This window comes from Squalius cephalus, assembly GCF_949319135.1.
Source record: "Squalius cephalus genome assembly, chromosome: 25".
Lineage (NCBI taxonomy): Eukaryota > Metazoa > Chordata > Actinopteri > Cypriniformes > Leuciscidae > Squalius > Squalius cephalus.
Window position 1 is genome coordinate 25,979,620 of NC_137146.1, and position 22,426 is coordinate 26,002,045.

Sequence of the window (22,426 nt, forward strand, 5' to 3'; positions counted from 1 at the left end):
TGTGTGTTTATATATTTCCTTTTAAGACCTGGTCTTTTTGTTATAAAATAAAGTTATGTCCATTCAGCTGAATACAATAAAACTTCCCAAAAAACAAAAACAACAACAACAACCACAACCAGGGGGGTATTCCAGAAAGCAGGTTATGTGACCCGGGTATGTTTAAGAGTAAGTAAGCGGATAACCTCAACTTTCGGTTCCAAGAACGGAGGTAACTTTCACGGTATGTTAGTAGTCATAGCAACTCACTCTCTGAACTTAACCGGCTCCGGAGCAGGTTATGTTCCAGGGTTAGTTTGTTTCAGAGAGGTGACGGAGCATGGCGTGCCCTTTTGAAGACGATCCAGTGGATGTGGAAGCACAGATAATACGAAATCTTTTCCGCCGTGAGAGGGTGATACGACCACGTATTGATGTGTTTTCGTATCCAAATGAATATTTGCGGGAGCGTTACCGTTTTTCAAAAGAATCGTTAATTTATTTAACGAAGATTTTGAAACCATACATAGCAAACGTGACACATTGCGGATTAGCGCTTAACACGGAGCATATTTTGTGCATTGCCCTTCGCTTTTTTGCGACGGGGAGTTTTTTGTATACAATAAGCGATGCAGAGCATGTGGGAAAGGCAACTGTGTGTAGGGCTGTTCGTACAGTATGCATTGCACTCAAATGGTTCCTACACACTTTTGTGCAGTTCCCTGGCCATAAACCACTGAGGGTCATTAAAGAGGAATTCCACAGATTGGCGGGTTTGTCCGTTCTATGATATTCTATGACAGACCATTTTAGTTACATAGCACTACTTAATATCCATACTGTATACAGTCACAATCATTTTAAATGTTTCTAATTATATAACTTTCAATTTCAGGGTTCCCAAATGTGATTGGGTGCATTGATGGAACCCACATTCCCATTAAAGCTCCTTCAGTCAATGAAGGAGACTATGTTAATAGGAAGTCAATCCATATCATCAATGTACAGGTGACAATAGATTTTTTATCAATGTACAATCACTAATGTTGAAGCCAAATGGCCAGAGTCTGTACATGATGCCAGAATGTTTAGGGAGTCATCATTGTGCCACAAATTTCAACAGGGTATGTTTTGCCTTACACAATGTTTTTTTTTTTTTTATGTTTTTTTATGCAATTATACACTTTAACTACCTTTATAGGACACTTCAGTGGTTACTTGCTGGGGGACAGAGGGTACCCTTGTCTGCCCTATATGATGACACCCTACCCTGAACCTGAGCCTGGACCACAGGCACAATTCAACCTGGCCCACAGCAGACATGGCAAGGTTTCAGCGCCTGCGTGGGCTCAGGGTCAGCCCAGAAAGGTCATGTGACATCACAGCTGCTTGTGTTGTTCTTCACAACATTGCCACACTGAGAGGTGAGAGGGCCCCCCCCTTCTCTTGATGAAGATGGCCAAGAGGAACCCCCAGTGAACCCAGTAGACCAAAGAGATGGCAGGGTGGTACGAGACATGATTTGCCAAAATCACTTTAATTAAAACCAGTTAACAGTCAAGTGTTGTTCATTGTTTCTTTATTTCCTGTAACAAAAGACATTTGTATTTATTGCTTTAGATTTCATTCAACAACAAATGACAGATTAATGTTCACATACTGTTTCCCACCTTAAGCTGGTGCTCTAGAAATTCAATTTCAAGTCTGACCTTTTTTAGGTTAAGCCTTTTCTCCTCCATTTGAAGCTGTATAAGGTCCATCTCCGTGTCACTTTTCTGATTTGCTTTTGAAGGTGGACCTTATACAGCTCTTTGGCAGGCAACTAGAAAGAGAGAATAATTAAACATGACTGATAAAGTCTGTATTACAAATACAGACCAAATATTTAAATGAGGAAGGAGAACTGCAGAACATTTCTTACACTGCTAAGATTCTGTGTGGAGGTAGATGGACCCTCATCTGTATTAAAATCTCCTGCCACATTCTGTAAAATGACAATGACAATTTATGTATTCTCTTATGTAAAACAGGGGGAATGCATTCTATGCATCATACCTCTATGGGCCTCCCCACATTTTCTGTTTCTGTCACAGCAGAAGTGATCTCTTCATCGTCATCCTACAGTGAAAATAAGGAAGGATGCTTGGTCTAGCAAACAGAAACCTAAAGACAATAATCACTTACAACTGTGACAGAGTGTGGTGTTGCAGGAGGATCCAATAATACAATGTGGCCATCAGCAACTGCAAGATAATTAAACCAATAAGATAATCATGCATATTCAATACTCAATGTATATTCTTAAACACATACAACTAATAAAGAAGGACATTAGGAACATCTAAGAGTACTAGTAATAAGATTACAGTATACAGCATATGCAGTCAAAGCAGCATGCATACTGCACAAGTGAATCAATGACTGTAAAATGCATTCAAAATGCCTTTTTAAAATGGTGACAGTGTTGATGATTTTCTTTATTAAAACACTGACAAAAACATCAATAAATCATAAGTATTAATATGGTACACCTACATTTTACTAAGCCACTTGTCTTAGTAGCTGAGTCTGACGAACTGCCCCCTGGAATCCCATCGACCACAGGTCACCCTTTATTAAGGGACAGTGCCTCAGCTGGGGTGAGGGAAGGTGGAGGTGGACCCCCACCTGTTTTACGGACCTCAGCCTTCTTTCTATTGGCTACATAGAAAACTAAATTACATTAAATACTAAATTACATGGCGTCAGTAACAAGTTTAGTAAGTTTAGAAAATATTACCTTGCTGGAGAATGTTTTTGTGTTTCATTTTGACTTGGCTCACACTTCTTCTGGCTCCAGAAGGATTACACCTGATAAAACAAGAAGCCAATATATTACTAGCCAATTATGTGCATTACTACTGTAATATTAAGAAATGTATGGAGGCCAACAAGTAAATACTTGTCTATTTTTACTATATGCCCCAAAGAATTTTTGCATCACAATGAAAGGGGAAAATAGGCCATTTATAATTTTATAAACTCACGCATTTACTCTGTCCGTTATTTTTTGCCAAGCCAACTCTCTTTCTTTTGCTGATGCAGCAGTATTGTTTTTTTTTAGTTATAATGGGATTATAGTCTTCATAAGCAAGCATTAAAACCTCCAACTCAGTTACACCGAAGTATAGTTCGCTTTTTTTCTCCCTGGGTTTCCATGGTGACTCCTGAAATCGGCAATCCATTGAAAATGTCTTTATGTACTCGTCGTGCGCGCGCATTAACTCTGGGTTACCAATAGGAGGTTGATTAAACTAACTCCTCACAGGTGTTTTGGAACCGACATACCCAGAGTAAGCAAGTTTGGGGTTAACCAACCAAGAGTTCAAGGTTTATCTCAGTTAACCTTGCTTTCTGGAATACACCCCAGATGAGGGTCTCATCTGAACACAGCTTTCACCACAGGAAAGCTCACAGGAATAGTCCTGCAAGATTTTTATGTTGGCATGTATTTACTCTCATAACAAATCTGAAATAAAATTACCAGTTTGCTCTAGTTTTCAAACAGTTTCAATAAAGACGGAAAAATATTTGTATTTTCGCATTTGAGAAGTGCAGATAACAATGAGTTTAGCAACTCCTAAAGATACTCCAAACAAATCTGTTGATTGGTTAACACAACATAAAGCCATAAGTACAAATTTGCAAGAAAAAACATTTATAACATCTGTTATCATTGAACGAAATAGATTTTAATAAAAAAATATATACAGCTGCTTGACCAAATCAATGCTAAGAATTTTGAACAGTGAGCATACTACTGCTTCCTTAAATGCTAAAATGTATTCTCACTGAATAAAAAAATAAAATATTTTAATTAATCCCCAAAAAGTATTTTGTGTGCTGTCTTTTTGTCCAGTAATCATAGGCCACATTTACACATAGCCGGGTATTTAGAGAAACAAATATTTTTCTTTAATGAAATGGCAGCTGTCATGATAAGAGTTGTAACACCTGAACCTAATAATTGAGTATTACATGTTGCCATGACAACTGATTGTCAGGAAACAATTGGTAAATGGCAGTTGCTGGCACTATAAAGAGTCCCTTCAGGCAACACTAATATGTGTTGGAGGTCAAGTATGTTTTTATGAATCTTTACTGGTGTTGTTGAGGTGGTTAGTTGTTGTGTTTTTGTTTGGCCATGGAGGGTACTAGCCGACTCTTAAGGTATGATGATAAATTGTTGTATTTGGCATTTGTTAACAAGTGGCATTCATCTAATATTTTTTTGTTTGTTTGTCTACAGTTTTTCTTTGGCACTTCTCAGTTTTTGTGTCTGTGACCATTTTGGAAGTGGTAAGGTTTATCCAGGCAAGTTCTATAAATCATGTTTGTTAGCATGTCTGTTTGATTCTTTTCCTGTTTTTCTTTTCCTAGTTGGTGGCTTTGTCAGGAGTGGTTATCCTTTATACTATGAGGCTGGTTTCCCCATGCAGGATGTGAAGCCACAAAGTTCCTACAGCTGGTATGGTGCTGATGTATCAAATCCCATCAGTCCTCAAAGATCAAGGAGTAACACTTACAGTGCTGCACAAGTTAAGGGTGTGTACAGCAGTGTAAGCTATAGTCCTCAAAAAGGCTCTTCTGGTTTTGGACCAGTGACTAATGTATATAAGCCTGGTTCTGACTCTGATGCTGGTAGTCAACTTCAAGGATCTCTGATATCTTCAACTGGTAGCGGCAATCTTGTTTCTGGTTCTGTGACCACTGCAATGGGAACAAGTATGCGCATTGAGTCTCTACCTGAGCCAACACCGCTCAATTATCAAACTGTAGTACAGTCTAGTAATGAGTCTGTGGTGTCTAGTAGCCAGCAAATAATGCAGAACAGCTCCCAGTCCAGTGGCCAATTAGTGGGAGTCAGCTACCAGTCTGCAGTGCAGCCCATTGTCAAGCCTCAGAGTAGTAGACTACAAGTTGTTTCCAAGTTATTTTCTGATAACCGGCCAGTCCAGATTTCAAGTTCTACCTCTTTGGTCAAGCCTTTGCAGCAGAGAAATGAGTCCTCACAACCCAGCTATCTGTTAGGGCAAGCCAGCTTTGGATATGGACTTGTGCCATTACTGAGTGGCCAGCAACTAGTGCAGTCACGCTATGGTTCCACAGTTCAGCCTAGTGGTGTGCAGCTAGCACAGGCAAGATACCAACTTGTGGCCCGGCCCAGCCTCCAACAATCATCTCAAGCCAGCAGCCAGAACTCTGAACAAGCTGTCTCGCAATCTGTGGACCAGTCCAGTGGCCTGCAATCAGCCGAAGCCAGCTCACAGTCTGTGGACCAGTCAGGCATCCAACAACCCGCCCAAGCCAGCTCACTATCTGTGGACCAGTCTGGCATCCAAAAACCCGCCCAAGCCAGCTCACTATCTGTGGACCAGTCTGGCATCCAACAACCCGTCCAGGCCAGCTCACAGTCTGTGGACCAGTCTGGCATCCAACAACCCGCCCAGGCCAGCTCACTATCTGTGGACCAGTCTGGCATCCAACAACCCGCCCAAGCCAGCTCACTATCTGTGGACCAGTCTGGCATCCAACAACCCGCCCAAGGCAGCTCACAGTCTGTGGACCAGTCTGGCAACCAACAACCAGCCCAAGCCAGCTCACAGTCTGTGTCCTGGCCAAGCAGTCTGCAGTCAGCACAAGCCCATTACCAGTCTGTGGACCAGCCCACTGGCCTGCATTTAGTGCAAACTAGCTCTCAGTCTGTGTCCCAGATCAGCGGCCTGCAGTCAGCACAATCCCGTTACCAGTCTGTGTCCCGGCCCAGCAGTCTGCAGTCAGCACAATCCCGTTACCAGTCTGTGGACCAGCTGAGTGGCCTGCAGTCAGCACAAGCCTGTTACCAGTCTGTGTCCCAGCCCAGCAGTCTGCAGTCAGCACAATCCCGTTACCAGTCTGTGTCCCGGCCCAGCAGTCTGCAGTCAGCACAATCCCGTTACCAGTCTGTGGGCCAGCTGAGTGGCCTGCTGTCAGCCCAAGCCAACTCACAGTCTGTGTCCCAGCCCAGCAGTCTGCAGTCAGCACAAGCCCGCTACCAGTCTATGTCCTGGCCAAGCGGTCTGCAATCAGCACAAGCCCGTTACCAGGCTGTGTCCCAGCCAAGCAGTTTGCAGTTAGCCCAAGCCCCTTACCAGTCTGTGTCCCAGCTCAGTGCCCTGCAGTCAGCACAATCCCGTTACCAGTCTGTGTCCCGGCCGAGCAGTCTGCAGTCAGCACAAGCCCGTTACCAGTCTGTGTCCCGGCCCAGCAGTCTGCAGTCAGCACAATCCCGTTACCAGTCTGTGGGCCAGCTGAGTGGCCTGCTGTCAGCACAAGCCCGTTATCAGTCTGTGTCCCGGCCCAGCAGTCTGCAGTCAGCACAATCCCGTTACCAGTCTGTGTCCCGGCCGAGCAGTCTGCAGTCAGCACAAGCCCGTTACCAGTCTGTGTCCCGGCCCAGCAGTCTGCAGTCAGCACAAGCCAGTTACCAGTCTGTGGACCAGTCTGGCATCCAACAACCCGCCCAAGCCAGCTCACTATCTGTGGACCAGTCTGGCATCCAACAACCTGCCCAAGCCAGCTCTCAGTCTGTGGACCAGCTCAGTGGCCTGCAGTCAGCACAAGCCCGTTACCAGTCTGTATCCCGGCCGAGCAGTCTGCAGTCAGCACAAGCCAGTTACCAGTCTGTGGACCAGTCTGGCATCCAACAACCATCCCAAGCCAGCTCACTATCTGTGGACCAGTCTGGCATCCAACAACCCACCCAAGCCAGCTCACTATCTGTGGACCAGTCTGGCATCCAACAACCCACCCAAGCCAGCTCACTATCTGTGGACCAGTCTGGCATCCAACAACCCGCCCAAGCCAGCTCACAGTCTGTGGACCAGTCTGGCATCCAACAACCCGCCCAAGCCAGCTCACAGTCTGTGGACCAGTCTGGCATCCAACAACCCACCCAAGCCAGCTCACTATCTGTGGACCAGTCTGGCATCCAACAACCCGCCCAAGCCAGCTCACAGTCTGTGGACCAGTCTGGCATCCAACAACCCGCCCAAGCCAGCTCACAGTCTGTGGACCAGTCTGGCATCCAACAACCCGCCCAAGCCAGCTCACAGTCTGTGGACCAGTCTGGCAACCAACAACCCGCCCAAGCCAGCTCACAGTCTGTGGACCAGTCTGGCATCCAACAACCCGCCCAAGCCAGCTCACAGTCTGTGGACCAGTCTGGCAACCAACAACCAGCCCAAGCCAGCTCACAGTCTGTGTCCTGGCCAAGCAGTCTGCAATCAGCACAAGCCCGTTACCAGTCTGTGTCCTGGCCAAGCAGTCTGCAGTCAGCACAAGCCCATTACCAGTCTGTGGACAAACCCACTGGCCTGCATTTAGCGCAAACTAGCTCTCAGTCTGTGTCTCAGCTCAGCGGCCTGCAGTCAGCACAAGCCCGTTACCAGTCTGTGGAACAGCCTACTGGCCTGCTGTCAGCGCAAACCAGCTCTCAGTCTGTGTCCCAGCTCAGCGGCCTGCAGTCAGCACAATCCCGTTACCAGTCTGTGTCCCGGCCCAGCAGTCTGCAGTCAGCACAAGCCCGTTACCAGTCTGTGGACCAGCCCAGTGGCCTGCAGTCAGCACAAGCCCGTTACCAGTCTGTGTCCCGGCCCAGCAGTCTGCAGTCAGCACAAGCCAGTTACCAGTCTGTGGACCAGTCTGGCATCCAACAACCCGCCCAAGCCAGCTCACTATCTGTGGACCAGTCTGGCATCCAACAACCCGCCCAAGGCAGCTCACAGTCTGTGGACCAGTCTGGCATCCAACAACCTGCCCAAGCCAGCTCTCAGTCTGTGGACCAGCCCAGTGGCCTGCAGTCAGCACAAGCCCGTTACCAGTCTGTATCCCGGCCGAGCAGTCTGCAGTCAGCGCAAACCAGATCTCAGTCTGTGTCCCAGCTGAGCGGCCTGCAGTCAGCACAATCCCATTACCAGTCTGTGGACCAGCCCAGTGGCCTGCAGTCAGCACAAGCCCGTTACCAGTCTGTGGACCAGCTGAGTGGCCTGCAGTCAGCACAATCCCATTACCAGTCTGTGGACCAGCCCAGTGGCCTGCAGTCAGCACAAGCCCGTTACCAGTCTGTGTCCCAGCCCAGCAGTCTGCAGTCAGCACAAGCCCTTTACCAGTCTGTGGACCAGCCCACTGGCCTACAGTCAGCACAAGGCCGTTACCAGTCTGTGTCCCGGCCCAGCAGTCTGCAGTCAGCACAATCCCGCTACCAGTCTGTGTCCCGGCCCAGCAGTCTGCAGTCAGCACAATCCCGCTACCAGTCTGTGTCCCGGCAGTCTAGATTCCAGGTCTTTCCTAAGCCAGAGCAGTCAAGTTACAGGTCTCTTTCCAGTCTTGGTTCCAAACCTTTGGAGCAACCCATTAAAATACCACTTCAAGCTATGAGTCTAATGCAGTCTGTCCAGCCTGGCTTTCAAGATCCAGCACCTCTGCACTCTCAGACTACTCAAAATAAGCATTTATCTCCAGGCATATTGAGGTTGTTGCATCAAGTGAAGTCATAGCTGCATACTTTGCCTTGTTTCTTCATTTAGTGTTTGCTTTTGTTTTTGAAAAAATAAACAAACCTGTAATCTCAAGTGTCTACTGGGAGTCTTAGTATTGTTTGTACTGCATTAGCATGATCTCATCTTTTTTTAACATAATCTGCTTTGTTCTCTCCTACGTTTACACCTGGAGATGAGTTGGTTGTTAAGATCAAGTGTATGCTAAAAACAGGTGTAAAGCATTAACATTATGGGAAGCATGCCACCCTTGCGACAGTTTAAGTGTGCATTAGTATACTTTTTAAAGGCACACCATGCAAGAATTGTACCTTAATATAACACCTTCAAAGTAATTTCGGTGGTAAACAAACTCATAGTAGGGCGACTAATCCTGGTAGTAAAGCTTGGGGGGGATGCTGCTGGAAAAACCAGCAATGCAAGTTTGAGAGAGGCGCCCCTGACAAATCTCGAACACGACTTGCTTTATGGCAACAAGGTCACACATCAACAACAACATGAAGCACGAAGAAGACACTTGCGCGCATTTCAGACGTGATTCTTGGAATACTCGACGATGGAAAAAAAAGCGCAGTCGGAAGAGTGTAGGAAAAGGAAAAGAGAATCTGACCGCGTGAGGAACCGGACAAGAGTCCCATAGTCCCAATCGGTCAGGCTTTCAGTCGTTGGCACGAGCTAAAAAGCAGCATTGAATGTAACAGCGATGCTGACCTGGTGATCTTGTTGATGGACTAGTAAGTAAATCTCTTATTTATAAACGTTGTTGATGTTGATTCCTGCGATTATCATGAGAACAGTTGTCAATATCTCACACAATTATCAGGACATAAATAAGCCTAGAGGTTGTAAATAGTGTAAACGAGCACAATTTACTAACTATTACAAACAGGACAAGAGGTCAGTTAGTGGACGTGGCGAGAGCGCGCAAGTGGTTTTTCTAAATACACCAGTTCTGCTGTTATTCAGTGTTCTATTTGACTCAAGGTAAGCCTATCTTCGATTCTCTGCTTATTTTTCATTTTCTTTACAACTCTCTGTACCACCAATTCCCAGCTGAAAACCCATCTCTTTTGTGAGCACTTAACCTAAAAAATTATAATAATCTTTTCCTTTATACCCTCGCTTATCGGGCTTATGCTACTCTGGACAATGCCTGAACTTCGTATTTTGAGCACTTCTTGCCTCTTCACGATGACTCGCTTAATTTAGTCCTAATTTGTAAGTCGCTTTGGACAAAAGCGTCTGTTAAATGACTAAATGTAATGTAAATGTAAATTATGATAAATTGCAATAATCATCATGTCTATAATGACATCACAACGGCCAATGTTATGAAATCCATGTATGAAATAATGCGACGTACATTTAACTTTATTGATGTCATCTGGCAATTTGTAATGTTTACATTACAATCAAAAAAAACAAATGAAATTATACAGTAGGCCTAGACTATAGGCTATTTACTTGTGATTTAGCTGCAATCATGTAAAAACGTTATAAGCCAGCAAACGCGGTAGGCTACTTTATTACTATAAAGTAGTCTAACACTTGACATAAACTTATTATTATCCTATCACCATCATCAGTAGTTCAGTAGACTATGCAGTAGCCTAATATTTGTATGAAATCGTGAAACATTACCTGGTCAATATCTTTGGAGTCTATCTGTGCCTGTTCCATGCCCGACGCTTCTATCCTACCGAACAGGTACCGGTGTACAGGCTGGTGGGTGGTGGGTGGTGGGTGGGGGGTATTTACGACAGTGCAAGTATTCCACAACGACTCTAGGGGTCGCTGTTTGACAAAAACACAATTCTTGCATAGTGTGCCTTTAAACTAAGTATGTGTATATATAATGTACTTATAAATGTACTTCGAAAAATACTTAAAATTGCACTTTGGGGGGTGTTGATGTACTCTATCTACTCCATCTGTTTTGATCTTCATTCTGAATCCGATCCGGACGTAGTCTTTGACAAAAATGTCATTTTCTCAGCTTTTTGTTTAAAAATGTTGCTTTTTTAAATGAAACTTACCCACAGTTTTATTAAATATATATTTTATATAAAATAATCTTCATACATAATTTTCATAATCTTAAACCTTTAACTTTTGCTTTTTACTTCAACAAAAATCGGCCAAGGTTCTTCTTTAAAATGAGACCAAACTTAAGACTGTGCTCCAAAGCTAAAAAAATGTATGACAGCATTTGACAGGGAATGTTTTTATCCTCTAGGACCTCAGAGTAATTTTTTTTTAAATTGATGCTCAAGAGGTTACACCCTGGCCTCACGCCAAATAATGACAGATTGCAAAATTGGTGCGTTTTATTCAACTCCAGATTTTGAGGGAGATCATAGTTCTCAGCCAGTTGGTTTCAAAATTCCACTTGTTATTTAGAAACTAGAAAGCAGTATTAGAACATGAATGTGGTCTTCATAAACATTCAAAGGATTTTAAACCGTTCACCTGCAAGAAGATGCGAAAGAAGCTCAATTTTGTACACATGTGCTGTTTTCTGTGCGTCAGCGCACCATTACTGAACTGAGCTCTCTTTTGTGTCTTGTCATGCTTAAACGGATGAATACACTCAAAATTATGTCAAAATTGCAGTATCCTCCTAAGCCCAGAGTTAAAATAAAAAGTCTTAATTGTAACGGTCACCAGCTGGAGTGCCCTTGAGAGCCACCAGAGGGCACTCCACACCAGACTCTCATGTTCACTCACAGACTACATCTCCCATCATTCTCTGCCTGGACTCATCAGCACTCATTATCACATTCACCTGTATCTCATCTTCTTGTTTAGTTCACCCCATATAAGCCTGGTTCACCCCATCACTCACTGCAAAGTTTTGTATGTTGTTACACTGCACTCCTGAGCGTTTCTTGATGGTTTCCTGGTTCCTGGATCCCCTGCCTGTTCCTCGGATTATTCTCCTGCCTTTGTTTGTTTGTTTGTTTGATTGTTTGGACTGCTTACCTGTGTTTCGACCATTGCCTGTTTCTTGGATTACGTGTCTGGATTAACCCGAATAAAGCTGCAATTGGATCTCAACCTTTGTGTCTCGGAGAAGTTCGTGACATTAATCAACGTAAACAGTTGGGAGAAAATCAGATCCATGTATTTGGTCTTAAAGTGAAAGTAGCCTAAAACTCTGCTCAAATCTGCTCATGACTGAATAACTTCTTTAGCTTTATTAAAGATTATATAATTTATACATTATAGTATTTTTTCTTTTGCCTAAATACTGGTAGGCCTACCTGAAATCTGTTATTTCATTTGTATCTTTGTTCTAATGCTTTTATTTGTGCTATTACTTGTAATTTGCTCATAAGTGTCTTTATTTAACATTATTTATTCAAATATTTATTTATTTATGAACTCATAAAAAAAGATTATGTTGGCATGTATTTACTCATAACAAATCTGAAATAAAATGACCAGTTTGCTCTAGTTTTCAAACGGTTTTAATAAAGACGGAAACATATTTGTATTTTTGCATTTGAGAAGTGCAGATAACGAGTTTAGCAACTCCTAAAGATACTCCAAACAAATCTGTTGATTGGTTAACACAACATAAAGCCATAAGTACAAATTTGCAAGAAAAAAACATTTATAATATCTGTTATCATTGAACGAAATAGATTTTAATTTAAAAATATATACAGTTGCTTGACCAAATCAATGCTAAGAATTTTGAACAGTGAGCATACTACTGCTTCCTTAAATGCTAAAATGTATTCTCACTGAATAAAAAAATAATGTATTTTAATTAATCCCCAAAAAGTATTTTGTGTGCTGTCTTTTTGTCCAGTAATAATAGGCCACATTTACACATAGCCGGGTATTTAGAGAAACGAATATTTCCCCCCCTCTGTTTTAAATAATAACATTGTGCACACACCATCGTTTTCAAAAAAGTTGTCATTTACATCAACCCGCATAAATACACCGTCGAGCGCCCTCATAACTATGCCAAACCTATGGGTGGCAGTGTAGGGAGAAGGACAAAGCCATGCAAGCCAATCAGAACTGTAAACATAGGGCACTCACATGACGTTAAGCATTTTCTGGCGCATAATGTGACATTTGAGAACATAAAACCCTGTTTCTCCCAGTTGACACGACAACACATAACCGGCGTTATCAGAAATCTCCACTTTGACTGGAGTTTTTAGAAATAATCGGTTTCTGTGATAAAAACAGGGTTTTCGTGTAAATGATAGGCCAAACCGCAGGGACATATCTGCATCTTCCCTTCGTGTAAACGGGGCCATAGTATAAAAAAGCAACTATCTTTAATGAAATGGCAGCTGTCATGATAAGAGTTGTAACACCTGAACCTAATAATTGAGTATTACATGTTGCCATGACAACTGATTGTCAGGAAACAATTGGTAAACGGCAGTTGCTGGCACTATAAATAGTCCCTTCAGGCAACACTAATATGTGTTGGAGGTCAAGTATGTTTTTTTTATGAATCTTTACTGGTGTTGTTGAGGTGGTTAGTTGTTGTGTTTTTGTTTGGCCATGGAGGGTGCTAGCCGACTCTTAAGGTATGATGATAAATTGTTTTATTTGGCATTTCTTAACAAGTGGCATTCATCTAATAATTTTTTTTTTTTTTTTTTTGTCTACAGTTTTTCTTTGGCACTTCTCAGTTTTTGTGTCTGTGACCATTTTGGAAGTGGTAAGGTTTATCCAGGCAAGTTCTATAAATCATGTTTGTTAGCGTGTCTGTTTGATTCTTTCTTTTCCTGTTTTTCTTTTCCTAGTTGGTGGCTTTGTCAGGAGTGGTTATCCTTTATACTATGAGGCTGGTTTCCCCATGCAGGATGTGAAGCCACGAAGTTCCTACAGCTGGTATGGTGCTGATGTATCAAATCCCATCAGTCCTCAAAGATCAAGGAGTAACACTTACAGTGCTGCACAAGTTAAGGGTGTGTATAGCAGTGTAAGCTATAGTCCTCAAAAAGACTCTTCTGGTTTTGGACCAGTGACTAATGTGTATAAGCCTGGTTCTGACTCTGATGCTAGTAGTCAACTTCAAGGATCTCTGATATCTTCAACTGGTAGCGGCAATCTTGTTTCTGGTTCTGTGACCACTGCAATGGGAACAAGTATGCGCATTGAGTCTCTACCTGAGCCAACACAGCTCAACTATCAAACTGTAGTACAGTCTAGTAATGAGTCTGTGGTGTCTAGTAGCCAGCAAATAATGCAGAACAGCTCCCAGTCCAGTGGCCAATTAGTGGAAGTCAGCTACCAGTCTGCAGTGCAGCCCATTGTCAAGCCTCAGAGTAGTAGACTACAAGTTGTTTCCAAGTTATTTTCTGATAACCGGCCAGTCCAGATTTCAAGTTCTACCTCTTTGGTCAAGCCTTTGCAGCAGAGACAACCCAGCTATCTGTTAGGGCAAGCCAGCTTTGGATATGGACTTGTGCCATTACTGAGTGGCCAGCAACTAGTGCAGTCACGCTATGGTTCCACAGTTCAGCCTAGTGGTGTGCAGCTAGCACAGGCAAGATACCAACTTGTGGCCCGGCCCAGCCTCCAACAATCATCTCAAGCCAGCAGCCAGAACTCTGAACCAGCTGTCTCGCAATCTGTGGACCAGTCCAGTGGCCTGCAATCAGCCGAAGCCAGCTCACAGTCTGTGGACCAGTCTGGCAACCAACAACCAGCCCAAGCCAGCTCACAGTCTGTGGACCAGTCTGGCAACCAACCGCCAGCCCAAGCCAGCTCACAGTCTGTGGACCAGTCTGGCATCCAACAACCAGCCCAAGCCAGCTCACAATCTGTGGACCAGTCTGGCATCCACTCTGGCATCCAACAACCCGCCCAAGCCAGCTCACTATCTGTGGACCAGTCTGGCATCCAACAACCCGCCCAAGCCAGCTCACAGTCTGTGGACCAGTCTGGCATCCAACAACCCGCCCAAGCCAGCTCACAGTCTGTGGACCAGTCTGGCAACCAACAACTAGCCCAAGCCAGCTCACAGTCTGTGGACCAGTCTGGCATCCAACAACCCGCCCAAGCCAGCTCACAGTCTGTGGACCAGTCTGGCAACCAACAACCAGCCCAAGCCAGCTCACAGTCTGTGTCCTGGCCAAGCAGTCTGCAATCAGCACAAGCCCATTACCAGTCTGTGGACCAGCCCAGTGGCCTGCAGTCAGCACAAGCCCATTACCAGTCTGTGGACCAGCCCAGTGGCCTACAGTCAGGACAAGCCCGCTACCAGTCTGTGTCCCGGCCCAGCAGTCTGCAGTCAGCACAATCCCGTTACCAGTCTGTGGACCAGCTGAGTGGCCTGCAGTCAGCACAATCCCGTTACCAGTCTGTGTCCCAGCCCAGCAGTCTGCAGTCAGCACAATCCCGTTACCAGTCTGTGTCCCGGCCCAGCAGTCTGCAGTCAGCACAAGCCAGTTACCAGTCTGTGGAACAGCCCAGCAGCCTGCTGTCAGTGCAAACCAGCTCTCAGTCTGTGTCCCAGCCCAGCAGTCTGCAGTCAGCACAAGCCCATTACCAGTCTGTGGACCAGCCCAGCAGTCTGCAGTCAGCACAAGCCAGTTACCAGTCTGTGGAACAGCCCAGCAGTCTGCAGTCAGCACAAGCCCGTTACCAGTCTGTGGACCAGCCCACTGGCCTGCAGTCAGCACAATCCTGTTACCAGTCTGTGTCCCAGCCCAGCAGTCTGCAGTCAGCACAAGCCCGTTACCAGTCTGTGGACCAGCCCAGTGGCCTGCAGTCAGGACAAGCCCGCTACCAGTCTGTGTCCCGGCCCAGCAGTCTGCAGTCAGCACAATCCCGTTACCAGTCTGTGGAACAGCCCAGCAGCCTGCTGTCAGTGCAAACCAGCTCTCAGTCTGTGTCCCAGCCCAGCAGTCTGCAGTCAGCACAATCCCGTTACCAGTCTGTGGACCAGCTCAGCGGCCTGCCGTCAGCACAATCCCGTTACCAGTCTGTGGACCAGCTGAGTGGCCTGCAGTCAGCACAAGCCCGTTACCAGTCTGTGTCCCAGCCCAGCAGTCTGCAGTCAGCACAATCCCGTTACCAGTCTGTGGACCAGCCCACTGGCCTGCAGTCGGCACAATCCCGTTACCAGCCTGTGGACCAGCTGATTGGCCTGCAGTCAGCACAAGCCCATTACCAGTCTGTGTCCCAGCCCAGCAGTCTGCAGTTAGCACAAGCCCGTTACCAGTCTGTGGACCAGCCCACTGGCCTGCAGTCAGCACAAGCCAGTTACCAGTCTGTGGAACAGCCCAGCGGCCTGCCGTCAGTGCAAACCAGCTCTCAGTCTGTGTCCCAGCCCAGCAGTCTGCAGTCAGCACAAGCCCGTTACCAGTCTGTGGACCAGCTCAGCGGCCTGCAGTCAGCACAATCCCGTTACCAGTCTGTGGACCAGCCCAGCAGCCTGCAGTCAGCACAATCCCGTTACCAGTCTGTGGAACAGCCCAGCAGCCTGCCGTCAGTGCAAACCAGCTCTCAGTCTGTGTCCCAGCCCAGCAGTCTGCAGTCAGCACAATCCCGTTACCAGTCTGTGGACCAGCTCAGCGGCCTGCCGTCAGCACAATCCCGTTACCAGTCTGTGGACCAGCTGAGTGGCCTGCAGTCAGCACAAGCCCGTTACCAGTCTGTGTCCCAGCCCAGCAGTCTGCAGTTAGCACAAGCCCGTTACCAGTCTGTGGACCAGCCCACTGGCCTACAGTCAGCACAAGGCAGTTACCAGTCTGTGGAACAGCCCAGCGGCCTGCCGTCAGTGCAAACCAGCTCTCAGTCTGTGTCCCAGCCCAGCAGTCTGCAGTCAGCACAAGCCCGTTACCAGTCTGTGGAACAGCCCAGCAGTCTGCAGTCAGCACAAGCCCGTTACCAGTCTGTGGACCAGCTGAGTGGCCTGCAGTCAGCACAAGCCCGTTACCAGTCTGTGGACCAGCCCAGCAGTCTGCAGTCAGCACAAGCCCGTTACCAGTCTGTGTCCCAACCCAGCAGTCTGCAGTCAGCACAATCCCGTTACCAGTCTGTGTCCCAGCCCAGCAGTCTGCAGTTGGCACAAGCCCGTTACCAGTCTGTGGACCAGCTGAGTGGCCTGCAGTCAGCACAATCCCGTTACCAGTCTGTGGACCAGCTGAGTGGCCTGCAGTCAGCACAATCCCGTTACCAGTCTGTGTCCCAGCCCAGCAGTCTGCAGTCAGCACAAGCCCGCTACCAGTCTGTGTCCCGGCCCAGCAGTCTGCAGTCAGCACAATCCCGTTACCAGTCTGTGGACCAGCCCAGTGGCCTGCAGTCAGCACAAACCAGCTCTCATTCTGTGTCCCAGCTCAGCGGCCTGCAGTCAGCACAATCCCGTTACCAGTCTGTGTCCCGGCCCAGCAGTCTGCAGTCAGCACAAGCCCGTTACCAGTCTGTGTCCCGGCCCAGCAGTCTGCAGTCAGCACAAGGCCGTTACCAGTCTGTGGACCAGCTGAGTGGCCTGCAGTCAGCACAAGCCCGTTACCAGTCTGTGTCCCAGCCCAGCAGTCTGCAGTCAGCACAATCCCGTTACCAGTCTGTGGACCAGCCCACTGGCCTGCAGTCGGCACAATCCCGTTACCAGCCTGTGGACCAGCTGATTGGCCTGCAGTCAGCACAAGCCCGTTACCAGTCTGTGGACCAGCCCACTGGCCTGCAGTCAGCACAAGCCAGTTACCAGTCTGTGGAACAGCCCAGTGGCCTGCCGTCAGTGCAAACCAGCTCTCAGTCTGTGTCCCAGCCCAGCAGTCTGCAGTCAGCACAATCCCGTTACCAGTCTGTGGACCAGCTGAGTGGCCTGCAGTCAGCACAAGCCCGTTACCAGTCTGTGTCCCGGCCCAGCAGTCTGCAGTCAGCACAATCCCGTTACCAGTCTGTGGACCAGCTCAGCGGCCTGCAGTCAGCACAATCCCGTTACCAGTCTGTGGAACAGCCCAGCAGTCTGCAGTCAGCACAATCCCGTTACCAGTCTGTGGACCAGCTGAGTGGCCTGCAGTCAGCACAAGCCCGTTACCAGTCTGTGTCCCGGCCCAGCAGTCTGCAGTCAGCACAATCCCGTTACCAGTCTGTGGACCAGCTCAGCGGCCTGCAGTCAGCACAATCCCGTTACCAGTCTGTGGAACAGCTCAGCGGCCTGCAGTCAGCACAATCCCGTTACCAGTCTGTGTCCCGGCCCAGCAGTCTGCAGTCAGCACAAGCCCGTTACCAGTCTGTGTCCCGGCCCAGCAGTCTGCAGTCAGCACAAGCCCGTTACCAGTCTGTGTCCCAGCCCAGCAGTCTGCAGTCAGCACAAGCCCGTTACCAGTCTGTGTCCCGGCCCAGCAGTCTGCAGTCTGCACAATCCCGTTACCAGTCTGTGTCCCAGCCCAGCAGTCTGCAGTCAGCACAAACCAGCTCTCAGTCTGTGTCCCAGCCCAGCAGTCTGCAGTCAGCACAAGCCCGTTACCAGTCTGTGGACCAGCCCAGCAGTCTGCAGTCAGCACAAGCCCGTTACCAATCTGTGGACCAGCTGAGTGGCTTGCAGTCAGCACAAGCCCGTTACCAGTCTGTGGACCAGCCCAGTGGCCTGCAGTCAGCACAAGCCCGTTACCAGTCTGTGGACCAGCTGAGTGGCCTGCAGTCAGCACAAGCCCGTTACCAGTCTGTGTCCCGGCCCAGCAGTCTGCAGTCAGCACAAGCCCGTTACCAGTCTGTGGACCAGCCCAGCAGTCTGCAGTCAGCACAAGCCCGTTACCAATCTGTGGACCAGCTGAGTGGCTTGCAGTCAGCACAAGCCCGTTACCAGTCTGTGGACCAGCCCAGTGGCCTGCAGTCAGCACAAGCCCGTTACCAGTCTGTGGACCAGCCCAGTGTCCTGCAGTCAGCACAAGCCCGCTACCAGTCTGTGTCCCAGCAGTCTAGAATCCAGGTCTTTCCTAAGCCAGAGCAGTCAAGTTACAGGTCTCTTTCCAGTCTTGGTTCCAAACCTTTGGAGCAACCCATTAAAATACCACTTCAAGCTATGAGTCTGATGCAGTCTGTCCAGTCTGGCTTTCAAGATCCAGCACCTCTGCACTCTCAGACTACTCAAAATAAGCATTTATCTCCTGGCATATTGAGGTTGTTGCATCAAGTGAAGTCATAACTGCATATTTTGCCTTGTTTTCTTCATTTAGTGTTTGCTTTTGTTTTTGAAAAAATAAACAAACCTGTAATCTCAAGTGTCTACTGGGAGTCTTAGTATTGTTTGTACTGCATTAGCATGATCTCATCTTTGTTTAATATAATCTGCTTTGTTCTCTCCTACGTTTACACCTGGAGATGAGTTGGTTGATCAGATCAAGTGTATGCTTAAACAGGTGTAAAGGTGTCTAAAATGTTTTGAGCTTATCCACTTTCTACAACTTCTAGAGGTAGTCGAATGCATTTGACTAGATTGCTTTCAGTGTAAACACTCAAGTGGTCAACTGTTCAATGACCATGAATGTCCAACTGACCCAATGCTTTAAAGGAGTCATAACCTTGTATTACCTTGGATACCCAACGCTCTATTATAGTCTTTCAGGCCCTTCTAAAAAAGAAAAGTGGAAAAAAAATAAACACAGAGCTCCTCTGACCCTTATTTCTGAAGGCATTATTGTCTCGCGAGATCTGATGCGATATTTTGTCTGTCGTGGACAGTCATTTTAATAATGCAAATGAGGGGCGCGTTGATTGGTGGCAGGAAGGAGGGGGGTTGACACCACAGGAAACGCTTTAGCATATCATTCCAAAATGACATCATGGCGCAAGTTATGAATGAACCCGACCTGGCCGCGACCGGCTTCCCGGCCAGTGTATAAGTATGAGGCGCCGTTTAGGGCTTAAATCAAACTTCATTCACGCACACATATATGAAACACGCTTGCATACATACTAAGTAGTCACACATACATGTATATGAACTCTCCACGCACATACTCATATGAGACGCGAGCGCACACACACACAAACTCGCGCACATACCGGTACTCATATAAGACGCGAGCACACACACACACACACACACACACAAACTAGACGGCGCCTCATATATAAGTGTTAGGCAATCAATATACAATAGCCGAATTCATGATGATCTCAGTCATTTGTTGTTTGCAAAGTAACGTTAGCAGCCATTCCCCATGTTTACCTCGAAGCTAATACTCCCGCTAGCATACAATAGCCGCATTAGCAGTTAGCTGCTGTTTGTTACACACAGTAGAGCAATAAAAATCATTCTTACCGTTTCAATTGCAGGCAAGTCTTTGATTGTTGAAAATGGCCCCTTTTTCCCGAGCTTCGATGCCAACTTCGCCTGATATTGCCTCAAATTTGTGAAGGATTCTGGTGTAAAATGTTTAGTTAGCACAGACACATAACGTTAAGCCAGTGGGAAGGGTTGTAGGAACCGCGTCATTAAAAATGAATTTAATCCACTGGTCCCTGACAGCTTGGTCCGTTCTTGGGAGAGAAAACACATTTACATGTTGATTCTGGCAGTCAACAACAGAGCAACTCAGTGTGCACTATGTTTCTCCATCTTTCTCGAGTCGACTGAACTGAATATGAGGGGGAGAGGGGCGGGCTTCCCGCGGCATAGGTTTGCGGTGTCCATATATGGTATATCCTGCCCCGTCATGACGTCAAGACGGGGCTGAAATCAAAATCTCGTATTTGAGTGTGCGTGCACGCGCGCTGGTTTATTTACCCTGAAGTAAACAAACGCTTCACTTTTAAATATCGGCTTCCCGGCCAGTGTATAATCGTTAGGTAATCATAACATACATTGATTCTCGTGGAAAAGTGAAAATTGCAGGTTATGACTCCTTTAACATTATGGGAAGCATGCCACCCTTATGACAGTTTAAGTGTGCATTAGTATACTTTTTAAACTGTGTGTATATATAATGTACTTATAAATGTACTTCGAAAAATACTTAAAATTGCACTTGCATTCTTGACATGCTGACAGAAAAGTCTAAGTATACTTGACTTGACTTGTACTCAAATTTTGATCAAGATACTGAAAAGTATTCTTGGCTGCTTGTTCACTGTTTCATAAACCTAGATTGTTTGATTTTTAGGGAAAATGTATGTTCCTAATTCTGAGTATCTGCATTTTTTTGTAGGATGGTATAATGCTAGTATACATAGGAATTTACTTCAAATCTACTTCACTCTTTTCCCTCCATTGACTGAATTTTCCAGCCAGCCATGTGTTCACTGTTGTCACGGAAGGGGCGCTATAACACATCTTGGAAAGAGTACAGAATCTCCTGATGAAAACAGGGGTAAAGAAGCCACAGTAACAAGTGATAGAAGATTGCTTGGGCAAATGTAAAATAATGTGATCATCAAACATCTAACAGCATACATATGTTCAAAACTGCCTAAACTTACAGAATGAAATGTCGGCCCAGGAAGGGTTAATGACTCTGAAGCTTTGGGAGGTGTTGATGTACCCGATCTACTCCATCTGATTTGATCTTCATTCTGAATCCGATCCGGTCGTAGTCTTTGACAAAAATGTCATTTTCTCAGCTTTTTGTTTAAAAATGTTGCTTTTTTTATATGAAACTTACCCACAGTTTTATTAAATATATATTTTATATAAAATAATCTTCATACATAATTTTCATAATCTTAAACCTTTAACGTTCGCTTTTTACTTCAACAAAAATCGTCCAAGGTTCTTCTTTAAAATGAGACCAAACTTAAGACTGTGCTCCAAAGCTAAAAAAAATTGATGACAGCATTTGACAGGGAATTTTTTATCCTCTAGGACCTCAGAGTCATTTTTTTAAAATTGATGCTCAAGAGGTTACACCCTGGCCTCAAACTCTGCTTAAATCTGCTCATGACTGAATAACTTCTTTAGATTTTTTAAAGATGAATATATATATAATTTATACATTATAGTATTTTTTACCTAAATACTGTTAGGCCTACCTGAAATCTGTTTTATTTCATTTGTATCTTTTTTCTAATGTTTTTATTTGTGCTATTACTTGTAATTTGCTCATAAGTGTCTTTATTTAATGTTATTTATTCAAATATTATTTATTTATTTATAAACTCCTTAGTGTTGAGCCCTGTGTGTTTATATATTTCCTTTTAAGACCTGGTCTTTTTGTTATAAAATAAAGTTATGTCCATTCAGCTGAATACAATAAAACTTCCCAAAAAACAAAAACAACAACAACAACCACAACCAGGGGGGTATTCCAGAAAGCAGGTTATGTGACCCGGGTATGTTTAAGAGTAAGTAAGCGGATAACCTCAACTTTCGGTTCCAAGAACGGAGGTAACTTTCACGGTATGTTAGTAGTCATAGCAACTCACTCTCTGAACTTAACCGGCTCCGGAGCAGGTTATGTTCCAGGGTTAGTTTGTTTCAGAGAGGTGACGGAGCATGGCGTGCCCTTTTGAAGACGATCCAGTGGATGTGGAAGCACAGATAATACGAAATCTTTTCCGCCGTGAGAGGGTGATACGACCACGTATTGATGTGTTTTCGTATCCAAATGAATATTTGCGGGAGCGTTACCGTTTTTCAAAAGAATCGTTAATTTATTTAACGAAGATTTTGAAACCATACATAGCAAACGTGACACATTGCGGATTAGCGCTTAACACGGAGCACATTTTGTGCATTGCCCTTCGCTTTTTTGCGACGGGGAGTTTTTTGTATACAATAAGCGATGCAGAGCATGTGGGAAAGGCAACTGTGTGTAGGGCTGTTCGTACAGTATGCATTGCACTCAAATGGTTCCTACACACTTTTGTGCAGTTCCCTGGCCATAAACCACTGAGGGTCATTAAAGAGGAATTCCACAGATTGGCGGGTTTGTCCGTTCTAT

General features: G+C 45.8%; 1 protein-coding gene across 1 annotated transcript; it reads left to right on the top strand.

The window, feature by feature from the left end:
• Window positions 1–4,046: 4,046 nt before the first annotated feature.
• Window positions 4,047–8,436, top strand: LOC307153868 (uncharacterized protein; the record flags this gene model as incomplete). Its single annotated transcript, XM_079863621.1, has 4 exons — window positions 4,047–4,188; window positions 4,268–4,317; window positions 4,399–7,975; window positions 8,328–8,436. The coding sequence occupies exons 1-4, from the start codon at window positions 4,163–4,165 to the stop codon at window positions 8,434–8,436; spliced, it is 3,762 nt and encodes a 1,253-aa protein (XP_079719747.1). The 5' UTR covers window positions 4,047–4,162.
• Window positions 8,437–22,426: the final 13,990 nt, after the last annotated feature.